At 40.3% G+C, this 14,968-nt stretch overlaps 1 protein-coding gene across 1 annotated transcript; it reads right to left on the bottom strand.

Moving 5' to 3' along the window:
• Positions 1-353: 353 nt before the first annotated feature.
• On the bottom strand, positions 354-14,203 carry LOC112431279 (GTPase IMAP family member 8-like). The gene is made up of 8 exons (XM_076890448.1): positions 14,143-14,203; positions 10,933-10,992; positions 5,179-5,229; positions 4,357-4,995; positions 4,200-4,262; positions 1,933-3,084; positions 1,272-1,870; positions 354-752 (listed from the first exon to the last, which is right to left on the bottom strand). Exons 2-8 carry the CDS (start codon positions 10,949-10,951, stop codon positions 354-356), a joined length of 2,922 nt encoding a protein of 973 aa, XP_076746563.1. The 5' UTR covers positions 10,952-10,992; positions 14,143-14,203.
• Positions 14,204-14,968: the final 765 nt, after the last annotated feature.

Here is a 14,968-nt window from a genome sequence, read left to right as displayed (position 1 = left end):
TATAACCTGAAGAGTTACATGGCAGCAATTCATACTACACAAGTCAATGACTCACAAAAGAAACAAAATGGAACGCAATCCTGAAAGTAAGAATTTATAAGATCAATTAAGAATTCTGTCTGTGATCTGTAACTGTAAAATGGTCACAAATTGACCATAAAATCTATGAATTTGTATCTGATCAGTTAGAAGATCATAAGCAGTTTAATCTGGATTCTGTTGCGCTCGATTAAGTACATTCAGATCTATAAGCATCAGCACACACACTGGCATTCTCATCTCAACATTTAACTAAATGTACAGAAAATCTTTTATTCATGGAACTCTGTCACAAAAACACAAAAAAAATGCCCTCATAAAATGCTGCAGGAAGATGTTTCAACTTCATCCAGAAGTTTTTGTATTAGTTCACTTATTTCTGTTTCATGGATTTTCTGCAGGTTTTCCTTTTCCTCCTGGTTTTTTTCATTCTTCATTTGATCCTCGTGTTTTATCAGCAACTCTTTGATTTTTTTCACGTTTCCTCTCTTCTTGGAAAGACATTTGATCACATCTTTGATTTCTGCTTGATGCTTTTCTCTCTTTTGTTTTTCAGTGTGCTCAGCCAGAGCCTTTAACAGGTCATACTTCTCATCTTTGTCTTTAATCTTCTTCTCGTGCTCCTCCTTCTGAGCTGCGAACTCTTTGTTTTTGTTCACTTTGAAATCATTGAACTCTTCAGCTTTCTTTCTGGCCTCATCTTCATGCATCTTCTTCAGTTTTTCCACACGTATTTTATAGTTTTCCTCCAGCTGATTTCGTTCTTTCTTCTCCTCTTCTCTCCTCTTTTGATCTTCTTCTTTTCTTTTCTTTTCATGTTTTTCTATTTCCTGCTTGTACATTTCTTCAAGGTTTTCAAGTTTTATTTGCTGTTTTTCTTGCTTCTGTTCATCTTCTTGTCTTTGTTTCTCCCACCATTCACTTCGTTCTTTCTCCCAGGCTTCTTGTTTTCTCTTCATCTCTTCTCTGCTCTCTTCCAGCTCTTTGTTCACACTTTTCTTTTCCTCTTTTTCTGAGTGAATTTGTTTGTCCAACATTTCAAGTTGTGTTTTCAAATTCTGTCTGTGTAATTCTTCCTCATTTTTCCACTTCCTGTTCTCTTCTTCTCTCATTTCCTTTTCTTTCTTCCTCTCCTCACGCTCCTTCTTTATGTTTTCCTCCATCTCCTTGAGTTTCTGGTCTCTTTCCTGCTGAAGTTTTTTCTTCTCTTCTTCCAATCTTTTTGTCATTGCTTTCATTTCTTCCTCATGTTTTCTTTCTAGCTCCTCTCTCTCTCTCTTCATCTCTTCTTCCTTCTCCTTCAGGATTCTCTCTACTTCTTTCTGTATCGCAGCTTCAGCCTCTTCCAGCATCTCATTGGTGTAGCAGCGTCCTCCATTGTCCTTCACTATGGTGTCAATCTTTCTTATCAACTCACTGACCTGTGAGCGGCTTTGCTTATCAAAGTTATTGAACACATGGTATCTTCCTCCACAGTCAGAGATCAGCTTCTTAAAGGAATCTTCTGAGTTTTCAATGTATTCTTCAACAGACACCTTTGTATGTTCCAACGTATCTCCTTTTGTTAAGAGAATGATGGTGAACTTTTCTGAATTCTTCCCAAAACCTTTCCTGATCAGTTCCAGTGTCTCCTTCTCCTCTGGGGTGAGTCTGCCAATCTCTAACACCAACAGGAAGACATGTGGTCCTGGAGCCAGGAGGCTGATGCATTTCACCATCTCCTCATTGATCTCATCATGTGATAAACTGTTGTCAAACAGTCCAGGAGTGTCGACCACAACAACAGGACGGCCGGTGACATCACCCTGTTCTTTCTGACAGCGCTTGGTGACTGACTTTTGGAAAGGTTTAGATAAAAATATATCTCAAAAAGAAGAAGAAGAAAGTACTTACAAGCAGCAGTGCTTCTGTTCTGTGCAAGTTGGGTGATGAATTTCTCTTGTTGTAACATCTTCTCTAGTTGGGCTTGTCCAAATGTGTACATTGTGTAGCAGTATGATTTGTCTTTGTGGACACTGATTTTTTCCACAGTTTCCAACAGCTGTGGAATCTGCTGTTTGTCTTTAATGTTAAGGACAAAAGATCTTCCTCCACAGCTCTCATAGAGCTCCTGGATGTCCTGGTTTTTCTTTACAAAGTTAACAAAAGCTGGATCTGTAGGATCTGAGTCCACAGTGAACAGAATCATGGTGAAGTCACTGACTCGAGAGCTGAATGCATCCTGGATGATCTCTAACTCTCCCTTGTCTTTATCAGTGAGGGGAGCCACAGGTAGGACCAGGATGAAGGCATGGACACCCTCAGGATCACAGAGGGAGATACACCTGAGTGATTCCTCCATCACTGCCTCCTGAGGTTTTCCATACAAGGCAGGCAGCTCCACCAGGGAAACCCAACGTCCACACACCTCTCCCTGATGTTTAACACACTCTGATGAGTTGGAGGCTGAATGAAGCTCAGTCTGACCTAAAATGGCCTTGGCTGCTGACGTCTTCTCTGCTCGTCTCCTCCCACACAGAACCAGGTTTAAAGACCGTTTGATCAGGTGATTGTATTGGTTTGTCATTTCCTGAATCTTCGCCATTAACGATCCATAGTTGTCTTCAGACATGTTGTAGTGCCTTCCTCCACATTCTATAAGGACTTCTTTCACAGTGGAACTCATTTCATTCTCACGTGTGATGACGACCATCGAGTGTTTAAAGGCATTGTGACCAAACAGGCTCAGGATGAACTTCAGAGTTGTTCTGTTCTCCTCACTGAATTTTGATGGTTTCACCAACAGCAGCAGAACATTTGGTCCAGGATGACAGAGATTCACACAGCTCTTCACTTCTCTTCTCATGTCCTCCTCAGACAGACTGAACAAGTTTGGAGTTTTCACCACTGTTACTAGTTTTCCTCTCCACTCTCCACAGGAGGCCACACAGTGTGTGATGGGTGATTGTTTATGGCAGTGAAATCCTTGGTGCTCAATGATCAAATTACCAAGTTTTGTCTTCTTATCTTCACTTTTGCCCAGCAGCACAATCCTGAACGCAGACACTGTGATACAACAGACAGGACACAATAACACAAATTAATCTAAAATCACAACACTTGGCTTGTACGAGGAGATCTCTTCAGTCCTCAGTATGCTCAGAGAATCTTTAGTCTACTCATTGTCACGGTCTGCGGAGGCAGACCGTGCGGAAATGTGTGTGGTGGACCCAGGAGCGAACACAAGCGAGGATGCAGGAGTGGAGTAAAACAAAAGCGAGCCTTTTATTCTGGCTGATGAAAGGAACAAAACAGAGTGAGGGCAGCATAAGAGTAATAGTTCAAACAGAAACCTAAACTGGACATAAACTAAGGAAAAGCTATGGCTGGAGATCTGGAACACAGGGGGTGGTAACACAGACGACGCGACACAGACTACATGAAACACAGAGACTAAATACACAAGAGGGATGATCAGGGGAAGTGGCCACACATGGGAACACAGCTGACACAGATGAACATAACAAGACATGGCAGGAGTAAACAACACTGACGGGAGACTGTCAAAATAAAACAGGAAGTACAGAGGTTCAAACAGGAGGAGAGAGAGCACGGGGAGAACACAGACATAACGGGCTGGGAAAACATAGAAATAAACACAAGGAGAGACGAGGGCTCACAGATACACAGGGGCACACAGGAGGTAATCAAATAAGGACCATCTTAACTAAATAATCCAAGGCATGACTAGGGAATGAAATACAAAACACACAAAACTGCGAATACTGGGCCCACATGGCCCAGGACCATGACACTCATCGATTGACTTGGTCAAATGTGATGTGATGTGAGTCACACTTAAAGATTAAAATCCAAACACCAACACAGTTCGTCATTGTGTGTGAATGTGTTAAACATTTAAGCTATTTACACAACTGTTTGTTTAATGTCAAAGTTAGAATTATTAAGTTAAGTTTAAACAACCTCAGCTCACCGAAGTTCTGCACAAGCCTACTAAAATATATTATTCATCCATTTTCTTCTTCTTATCCTTTTCAGCCTCGCGGGGACACTGGAGCCTATCCTAGCATAATTAAAACTGTTGGATGTTCAGACCAAAAAAGGACAAAAGAAATGTCCGTTTTCAAAAACAGGATGAGCCCTGAGAAAATTTTACTCACTGTTGGTCAAAGGTGTTTTTCCAGAAACTTGAGGATTGATTCGTTTTAATTTATTGGGCAATCCTGTGAAAATAAGAAATTGTTATGCTGATTATTGAATCATAGATGTTGTATATTCTGTGTATTTCATCCTTGTCAGAAGAGTTTCTCATCTTACCTGCAGCTTTAACAGCGTCAGTAATAGGAGTCTTCGTCTCCTTTTTTGGGGGGGGTTGTTGATCTTCTGATAAATTCTGTTCTGTGTCCTCAAAAGCTTCATAGCTGACATGCTCTCCATTGTTGTCCTTTGTAATTTCCCCCAAATGTGTTAACAGCTCTGGAAGTTCAACGTTGATCCTCTTCAAGTATCTGCATTTACATTTTTTGATCATTTCATTTAATGCTGGACTCTTCATGAAATCTTCAACAGAACCTGAGCTCTCCTCTCTGGGTGCTGAGATCAGTATCAGTGAATGATCAAATGATCGATCACTGTAACCATGAAGGACTCTGCAGAGTCTCAGTTTGTGTTCTTCTGTAAAGTTTTCAGGCTGTACAAGCAGCAGGAACACATGAGGTCCAGGATCAGAGCGTTTTGCAAAGTCTTTTATAAACTCTGTCAGATCATGGTGGGAGGTGTTGAGAGGAGGCAGGTAGGGGGTGTTGATGACAGCAATTTTTTTGCCCTCCAGTGTACCACTAATTCTCACAAACGCTTTAGTTTTACTGCTGAACACAGTATTTCCCAGTAACAGATTTCCCACTTCACTTTTCTCAGTCCAGTTGCTCCCCAGCAGAACAACCCTCAGCTCAGACACTACGGGAAACACAGATTTAGAAAAGGCCGCGAAACACAGACATGGAGCATACTGAAGAGTGACTCCTTTTGTTTCAGTGAGGCTTAAATCCAGAGGTTTTAGTTCTAACAGAGTGCACAAACATACTATTATAAATTTACATATATTTTAAGTTCAGGCTGACACAGTTCAGTGTGACTCACTGTTTTCTGGCAAGACTTCAAAGCTGCTTCCTGTCTGGCGACGCAGATCTTCTGTGAATGGATGGATTGAAATTACTTTTGGAACAGGACTAAAAACAATGTTAATAAAGCACATGATACAGTTCTTTAAGTAGTTTTTAAAAAATGACAAAAATTGTCCAGCCAAACAAGTGTTGTGAATGTAAAAAAAAAGATTGTAAAATGCCTGTAAAAAGGAAATAGATTGTATAGAAACTTTCCAAGATATCAAAATAAAAATTTGAAAATAGATATAAGAAATATGAAAATAATTTAACAATTATGAGAATACCAGGGATACCAGGATACCCACCCCAGCCCACCACCTCTAACGAGGGGAAACTCCAGCCCAAGCCTTGCGTTGAGGTGAGCCCGACTATATCTAGCCGGGACCGCTCAACCTCACGCACTAACTCAGGCTCCTTCCCTACCAGAGAGGTGACATTCCATGACCAATTGTCAGTCTTGGTAGCCGGGGATCAGTCTGCCAGGACCTCCGCTCCTGTCCACCGCCCAGCTCACAGTGCACCTAACCTATGGTGCCTCTTGCGGGTGGTGGGCCTGCAGGAAGATGGGCCCATGTCCCTTCGTCTGGGTGTGCCCGGCCGGGCCCCTTGGCCACCCTCCCCAGGCCTGGCTCCAAAGCAGGGCCCCGGTAACCCTATCCCGGTCAGGGTGAACATATATGTATATGCATACCCCTGACACATACGGGATCACTACAGGTTTTCCCTTAGGCAGCAGTTTTCCTTCTCTCCTGGATCGGCTGGAGCTTTCCTTAGGTGCCTTTGACAAAAGTCCAGCTGGGATAACCACATTTACTCAGGGCCTTCTTGAAGTGATGTTCTTCTGCCTCCCTGGCCACTGTGTCTGTGGGGATGATGTTCGCTCTGTGTTGTAGGATCTTGATGACACCCAGTTTGTACCCCAGAGGATGATGAGAGTCAAACCTTAAATACTGATCTGTATCCGTAGGTTTACTGTAACCTTTTTGTGATTTCCTAGATGATTAACCCTAGAACACTATCGCTATAAATAGTAACACGATCACTAATGCCGGGTGATTTATACCCGGTATAATATAACCAATGAAAAGTAATCAAATATATCAAAATATGACAACACATGACAAATTAGAGTGGTCTTCTTTTACTTTCAACTGTGCCATGTCTAACAAAATGAAAAATAAAACTCCTAAAACAAAATAATGGAAACTGGTCTTTGGTCCACCCATTCCTGGGACATTTGAGACTTCCCTGGTGATGGCACAGGCTCCTCGACACGCAAACAGCTTCAGGAGAGAGAAATCATGTAAATGTATTTTCTCGGGTGTAAATCACCCAGCGATAGTGTTCTAGGGTTAAGCATGTATCAAGACGTTTTAAGTTCAGGTTTTGTTCCTTTGCAGCTCTTTTGTTATGTATTATTATGTAAGATATAACCTTTCAGGATGGAGTTTGCTTATTCATTGAAGTCCTACCTTTTAGGTTATCCTTACAGTTGAGTTTCTGTATTTCTTTGCTAATCATCATCTTTGCTAATCATCATCGAGAGCATCCTGTCGAGCTGCATCACTGTGTGGTTTGGAGCCTGCAATGCGTCCTGTCATAGAACCCTCCAACGCATAGTGAGAGCTGCAGAGAGGATCATTGGTGTCTCTCTCCCCTCCCTCCAGGACATTTACAGCACCCGTCTCACTAAAAAAAGCCCTTTGCATAGCGGCTGATCCCACGCACCCAATGCAAAGCTTCTTCAAGCTGCTGCCGTCAGGGAGGAGACTGCGGAGTCTCCAGGCCAGGACCAGCAGGCTGAAGGACAGCTTCATCCATCAGGCTGTCAGGAAGCTCAACTCCCTCCCGATTCTGCCCCCTCTCCCCTCTCTCCTCCACGGTCTCACTGAACTCTGTCACACACACACAAACACACACACTCTCTGACTCACTCACTGGCCTGCACCAGTTACCAGTCACTTTGTGGAGCATTGGACTGCCATTACCTCACAAGACTTTGTTGTTACACTTTCTCTTACCGTACACTACTAAATCTCCATTTGCACTATTTGCCTATTTGCACTACTCTGCCTGGTTTACACTCAATGTCACTTACCCATTATATTGTATATTGTATAGCTTTCTTGTTATATGTAAAATTGTATTTATTTAAATTTTTACTTTTTAATTATTTTACTTGCATTTTTAATCACTTTTATATTTAAATATATTTAAATGTTCATTTGCTATTTATCTAGGGATTGAGAGTAACGCAATTTCTATTCTCTGTATGTCCTGTACATGTGGAAGAATCGACAAATAAAGTTGACTTTGACTTTGACTTTGATTTAGTTTAGGTTATTGACTGTGTTATGCATTTTCAAATTTTGTTACTGTCAAGTGTTTTATAGGTTATTTTGCTTAATTGTATAGACTTGTTATTAGACTCTGATCTTTTGTGATCTTTTGTATATTCCATTTTGTGTAGACTCTTCATTTGTTGTAGATTTTAGTAGTCATTATGGTTTGATTTAGTTAGTTCTGTGTTGTATTACTTTGTGTTGAGAGATGAATCAAACAAATAGAAACAAATAGTTTTATATAAATAAATTAGTCAAGTTGAACATGACAAAATACATGGAATTTGGTAATGGTAAGATATCTAGAAATCTAGTACAGATACAAATATGCACCAGGTTGCACTTCAACAGGAAGAGGAAGTGAAATGAGCAGAGGTGTGGACTCGAGTCACATGACTTGGACTCGAGTCAGACTCGAGTCATTAATTTTATGACTTTAGACTTGACTTGAAAAAATGTTCTAAGACTTGTGACTTGACTTGGACTTTTACACCAATGACTTGGGACTTGAATTGGACTTGAACCGGTTTACTTGAAAAGACTTGATATTTTACCCCAAATATAAAATTTAACATGCATATTATATAGAGATTGAAAATGTGACGTCATTCAGGGGTAAAACCGCAAAGGATTCTGGGAACTCGTGGCAAGAGGTACTAGCGCACGCAGGCTTTCAATTGAAATCACAGCGATAAAAAAGAAACACAAAAAATGGCAAGAAGCCGTTGTATTATTAACTGCAATAGCCGGTCGCATGACAGCCACGGGAAGCCGACGGGTAAAGAGATCGGTTGTTATCGGATTACGTCGTTGAAGAGAAATTGTTCGAGCCATGTTTCCGAAGTAACAAAGACGCGACGGATGGCCTGGATTGCAGCCATTCAAAGATCAAATATAACGTCCCAGAACCCTCCAGCTCACATGTTAGTCTGCTCCAAGCATTTACACGAAGGTCAGTCTGCTGTTGTAGTTAATACGTCATTTTTCTTAGTGATATAGGTTACAAGCAAGTCTGGCGCTGAACAGAAATTGTCGCGCTATGCTCCTTTGTTTATTGTGCATAAATAGTAAATTATCCTGACACAATATTGCGTTTCGCTTCTGTTATTATGGTACATTGACAAAAACATATACTTTTATTCACAGGATAAAACAGTTGTTTTGTATCACTAATTGCCCAGTACGATTACAGCATACAGTATTATTGTCACTGCTACATTTCTGTGATGGGTACCAGAAATTATTTCCACTGCTAATTAACTACCGTTGAGCTCAAAGGTCCTATTAATAAACGGTTAACGAATGTGTATTTATGACGACGATTTGTGAGACTGGTAAACTTATGATACGTACGATGGTCTTTCGTTCTACACGGTGCATTTCAAGGTCCTGCACCCATCCGTCGGTAAACTGTACCTGGGCTTGTTGCAGTGACCTGAAGTTACTAACCGCATCCAAGAATAACATGCAGCTTATCTCAGAACTGTCGGTGAAAATTATTCTTGGAGCTAGGTTTAATTGAGCTGCATTTTATAGAGGTGCAATTTCACAATTTGTGTATATTTTCTAAGTTCACTATTTTGTCATGTGTTGAAAAAAACACAGATTTAAAAATTACATGGTCTAATATTTACATTTAGCATAACTGCAACATGCTTTTTTCGTTGTTTTTTTTAAAGACTCGAAAGGACTTGAAATTCAAAATGTCAGACTTGTGACTTGACTCGGACTTTTACACCAGTGACTTGAGACTCGACTCTGACTTGCCTGACATTACTTGAGACTTGACTTGAGACTTGAGGATAAAGACTTGAGACTTACTTGAGACTTGCAAAACAATGACTTGGTCCCACCTCTGGAAATGAGTGCACTGAGAGCACCACCAATCAGAAAAATGAGGATGGAACTGAAAGAAAACCTCAAACTAGAAAGAAAAGACTTAATTTCAACACCGTATGCAGTTTTTATCCATTGATGGATAAACTAGATTAAAAAAAATCTATCAGCTATCATGTTACCTAACAAACAAGTTGTACTCTTCATTCTATAAAAAGATAAATTAACCCTTTCATGCATAGTGGTCACTACAGTGGACAGCTATTCAAAGGCTGATTTCTTGTATTTGTGTCAGTGTTGATGGTATATTTGCACATAAACCACTACAATGGACACTGATGTTCCATTGTAGTGTTCCAACACTCACTCACTATGTCAAAGGAGCTTGCAAAGAAAAGCGTCTGGACTTCTTTAAGTTGCTTGAAGACGTTTCACCTCTCATCCGAGAAGCTTCTTCAGTTCTAAGGTCAAATGGTGGAGAGTCCCAGATATAAACCTAGTGGGAGTTTCCCCCCACAGAGGGACAAAAGGACCCCCTGATGATCCTCTAATCACCTGAGCCAAGGTGGGAAATTGGGTGTGGGACCCAATCAGCCAGAGTTTCGGGTGTGTTCATTGTGAAACCTGGCCCCACCTTGTCATGCGAATTCCTGAGGTCATCTGACCTCAGGAATTCACCTTGGCTCAGGTGATTAGAGGATCATCAGGGGGTCCTTTTGTCCCTCTGTGGGGGGAAACTCCCACTAGGTTTATATCTGGGACTCTCCACCATTTGACCTTAGAACTGAAGAAGCTTCTCGGATGAGAGGTGAAACGTCTTCAAGCAACTTAAAGAAGTCCAGACGCTTTTCTTTGCAAGCTCCTTTGACTACGATGACCTGGATGACTGAGAACCTTCACAGACACTCACTATGTATTAACAGACCTCTCTGCATTGAATCATATCTGTTATTAACCTCTGTCTCTCTTCCACAGCATGTCTTTATCCTGTCTTCCTTCTCTCACCCCAACCAATCACAGCAGATGGCCCCGCCCCTCCCTGAGCCTGGTTCTGCTGGAGGTTTCTTCCTGTTAAAAGGGAGTTTTTCCTTCCCACTGTCGCCAAAGTGCTGCTCATAGGGGGTCATATGATTGTTGGGTTCTTCTCTGTATCTATGAAGCGCCTTGAGGCGACTTTTGTTGTGATTTGGCGCTATATAAATAAAACTGAATTGAATTGAATTGATGTGTCACTCTACACCCTGCCACCCACTGGTCAGCCAGTTTTGTCCACCTAAGTGGACATGTAAAAAACTCTTTGAAAAGTACATGTTTAAAAAACTGAAGTTCAAAAATGTCTTGCCTAAAGATGAATAAAAAATACTTAAGAAAAATCTCTGGGTTGAGGTTGTCATAATTCATGCATGAAAGGGATAAGTGGCGTATTATGATGCTGCAGATTATTTTCTTTCACAAAAACAGAAAGCTATTACAACAACACACACTTTTGTCTACAGAAAGGGAGATGCAGTCATTTTTTAGCATTAGTTATAAAATCTGATTGAACTCACCAGTTACTGTAGTTGCCATCAGGTCACACTGTGGGAAATATGAGTTATTAGACAAACAACCTAAAAAAGATAAAATCAGAGAAAATAATGCACCAGTTCATAATATAGGTAGCAAACCAGCTGGTACAGTAGAACAAAGAAAATAACAGAAGAAAAAATATTATCACTGTGCCTTCCTGATGATTTTATTTGATAATTCACTGTTCTAGGGAGCAGGCTACAACATGCTTCAGTTATTGTGCTTTTAGTGCATAGTGCTGAATGGAGAATTGGTCAACAGACAACTGTGTAAACATCTGCGAAGGACATTTAATTATTGCAAAATAAATAAATAAATAAAATTAGTAAAAATAAAATGCACATCAAAACGTGCTCCATAATCTAAGTTATAGTCATTTTTATCCCATAGTTTCATTGATTAGTGTGCAATTAAGTCTTCCAATACTGATCATCGTACAATTTATAAATTAAAAACACAGCAGGTAGTTATTTGTGGAAGTTGCTGCAACTGCTGTCTTAAATATGGTAGCCAAGAAGAACACAGTTCTGCCTAATTCCGTTTCATTTATGCGACTAGAGACCAGCTGCATATCTATTACATCTGTAAGAATTTATATTCATTTGTGGGCAATAGAAGCAAATTTTCATTCACATCTGCACCTTCAGACTCAAGATATGAAGGAACATGTCTATATTTTATCACCTGAGAAGGAGCTCCTTCATGAAAGAACAGAAAATGCAAAAGAAAGAGATGCCACCAGCATCTTAATAAAACCTCATCCTCATCCTTCTGACCTGAAGGTTCATCTCCTGAACTGAAGTCAGGGCTCTAACACATGAAAACATGTGTAAACAGACTTGGTTGGATTTCTAACCTCAATCATATCTGGAAAAAGAAACTCCTGCTGTCTGCTGAGGTCTGCAATCACAACAACACCACGCTTCCAAGGCACGGACCCTACAATAATATGGCCATTGAGGAGGGGCTCAGACGAGCCGCTGCTCCTTCACATTGGAGCCAGTTGAGGTGGTTCGGGCATCTGACAAGGATGCCTGCTGGGTAGTGATGTGTCTGTCGCGAACGAAACGACTCTTTGACGTGAACGACGCGAGCCGGCTCCTTATCGCGAGCCGTGGTTTTTTTTTTCTTTCTTTCTCTCTCTCTCGCACTTTTTCCCGCTTCACTCCGCACGCGGGGGGGGGGGGGGGGGGGGAGCCAGGGACAACAACGTCACATTAGAAAGGTATAGTAATCATCCACAACTATTTTCAGCTGCAGATAATAAAGGATTCAGAAAGTTTATTCATGCAGGTCCATATGACAGAGAATATGCATCTTCTTTTTGTTTTCATATTTTAACTTATATTTAATTGTGTTGTGGTTTGCAGTGTTTTGTGTTCTTTTCACTTTAAATTTGTAAAAGGAAAAAGCTGAAAATTTAAATAGTTAAAAGTTGAAATGTGAATAGTTGATTTTTGTATTATATGATTTATTTATTACATTTTATGTGGAGTGAATAAATAAAAGTATATTTATGGTGGCCCCTACAGACAAAGCACATACAAACTTCAAAACATATAAAAACTCAAACACGTACAAAACACAACAGAAGTGCTCCAGGATGCTAGGGGGCAGTGTTGAGCTTTATTGGCTACACAATCCAGCAAGTACCAACGACCGGATTTGGTGTGTGGTAGTAACAGGTAAATGAACCTTTTTTTTTTTTAATTATTTGAATATATATGAGCGCTTGTGTATAAATACACAAACAACACACACATGCTTTCAATTGTGTAATTTAAGTGATCTAGTAGCTCTGCTTTGGAAGTTCAGTTCATGCTAGAAATGTGTTTTGGAGTTTGTGTGTGCTTTGTCTGTAGGGGCCACCGCATATATTTATATATAAAAAATATATAAATATAACCACTTTTTTTTTTACATTAGTAATTCCTTTTGTGCATAATTTTATATTATTGTTATTAATAAATTAATTAAAGCAACAAAGCAACCTGAAGAGCCGATTGGGAGCCGAAAGAGCCGGTTCTCTAAAAAGAGCCAAAAATCCCATCACTACTCCTGGGCGCTTCCTGGGCGAGGTTTCCGGGCAGACCCAGGACACGCTGGAGAGATTATATCTGGCCTGGGAACACCTTGGTGTTCGTCAGGACAGGCTGGAGGAGGTGGCTGGGGAGAGGGAGGTCTGGGCTTCTCTGCTTGGGCTGCTGCCCCTGTGATCCAGCCCCAGATAAGCGGAAGAAAATGGATGGACAGTCTGTTACTGTTCTTATTATCTTGGAACAACTGTAACTACATAATTAGGGATTCTGATTCTTCTTCCTGGTTGTGTTTCACATTTGAAATCTAAAACGCTGCATTTACCATTTGCATGCATTTTGATCATTTTAAATTAAAAAAAAAACTTTCTTAGTGTTGCAGAAAAGAAACCGGAGGGTCTCAGTTTAACACAAACTGACAATCAGAGAATCAAATTCCACATTAAACTGTACAAATCGCGTCGTTGTTCTCGGGCTTTTTTCTGTATTTCCGTTTCAAACACTCGTACTGTAACTCCGAAATGACAACACAGGCACGGCTTCTTCAAGACGGGCGCTTCGCTGCATTTATTGAACGCCGTGAAAACTACAAACATAAAACACAAAGGCTTTAAGCGCTTCAGTCTATCAAAAGTAACACTTGTGCTTTAACAACAAAAAATTTCCTCGTGACCGCCTGCCACTTCGGAGGTCCTAGAAGAATAGCTTTACAGTCTTGCGCATTCTAAATTAAAACATAAAATAATTAGAACACCATACATTACAAATATTCACAATATTACAATACAGATAGCAAATACCTTATACAGCTGGTACACTAACCCGGCCTTTGCAGATAGATCTATTAAACTTCTTTATATATAAGCCTATAAGTAACGATATATTTCTGTGACACTTACACATACTTTGACCGAGTTATTTGAAAATGACGCTGTGTGTGCAGTCTGAGTGATCAGCAAGCTGTTTCCAGGTCGTCAGACAAATTGCCGAGATATCATTATGTCGATATAAATCTGACTAACCTAACAGGAATAGATTAGTGATTGATGATCAGTCAGTAATATCAACACTGAAGCTTCGTCTGGTTTAATGAGCAGCTCAGCAGCAGATTATTACAAGATCTTAAAGTATTTCATTGTCGGTTGAGTTACTCACCGGTTTAACCGTTTTGCAGCAAAACGTCCATCCAAATGAAAACAATAGTGTTTAAGATGTTCCACCCCAAAAAAGGTGGAGACTCCCCCACCCAAGACGTAGCCGTGTGAATGAGGAAGTTTCGATTTCACAATGAAACTTTTGTGACTGTTTTACTTAAATTTGTGATCTAATTAAATTTAAGTGTGATCACTGGTCGAGACTTCACAGTCTGATCCAGAGGCGGTCCTAGCCTGTTTGGCGCTCTGGGCGAACACTCCCTCTGATGCTCCAAAAACCACCACTGGTCTGACCTGGTGAGCAGCCCCCCCCCCCCCCCCCCCCCCCCCGCACACTGAATCTCAGAGTGAATCTGTATCCATGTGGTGTTTACAGAGAATATTTACATTATGTTCACATTCAATAATAAAACATATACTGGAGACAAATTTCTGCCTTTTCTATCTGCTGCTCTCTACAAGGGACATGAAATTTTATCAAAACCATTTTCTTACATCGTCTGTCTGTAATGGGCAGACAAATAATAATGAAAATATAAAATAAGTAGTTGATCAATTTCCCATTAAATATTTGATTCAAAACAAATTGAAAAGGCTGTACATGAAAACGTTTTAAATTTAGAATCAATATTAAAGAAGATGACTACTCTCTGAAAACATAACTCTTTATGCATGTTTATAATAATAATAATGATAATAATACATTTTATTTACATGCACCTTTGAAGACCCTCAAGGTCACATTAGTACAGCAAACTATAAACACAAGGTAAATGAAAAAACAAACAGTACAGGACAGAGGAGGAGTGATGTGATCTCAAAAAGAG

Source organism: Maylandia zebra, linkage group LG12 (genome assembly GCF_041146795.1).
Source record: "Maylandia zebra isolate NMK-2024a linkage group LG12, Mzebra_GT3a, whole genome shotgun sequence".
NCBI classification, from domain to species: Eukaryota; Metazoa; Chordata; class Actinopteri; order Cichliformes; family Cichlidae; genus Maylandia; species Maylandia zebra.
The sequence above is the reverse complement of the archived record's forward strand: the minus strand, read 5'-3'. Positions and strand labels throughout refer to the sequence as shown.

What these genes read in the sequence shown, in the direction of transcription:
- LOC112431279 (XM_076890448.1), bottom strand. An exon ending in TGAAGTCTTGCCAGAAAACA is followed by an intron (nt 4,996 to 5,178) that starts GTGAGTCACACT and finishes TGTTTCCCGTAG; the next exon opens with TGTCTGAGCTGAGGGTTGTT. An exon ending in GAACAGAAGCACTGCTGCTT is followed by an intron (nt 1,871 to 1,932) that starts GTAAGTACTTTC and finishes TCCAAAAGTCAG; the next exon opens with TCACCAAGCGCTGTCAGAAA.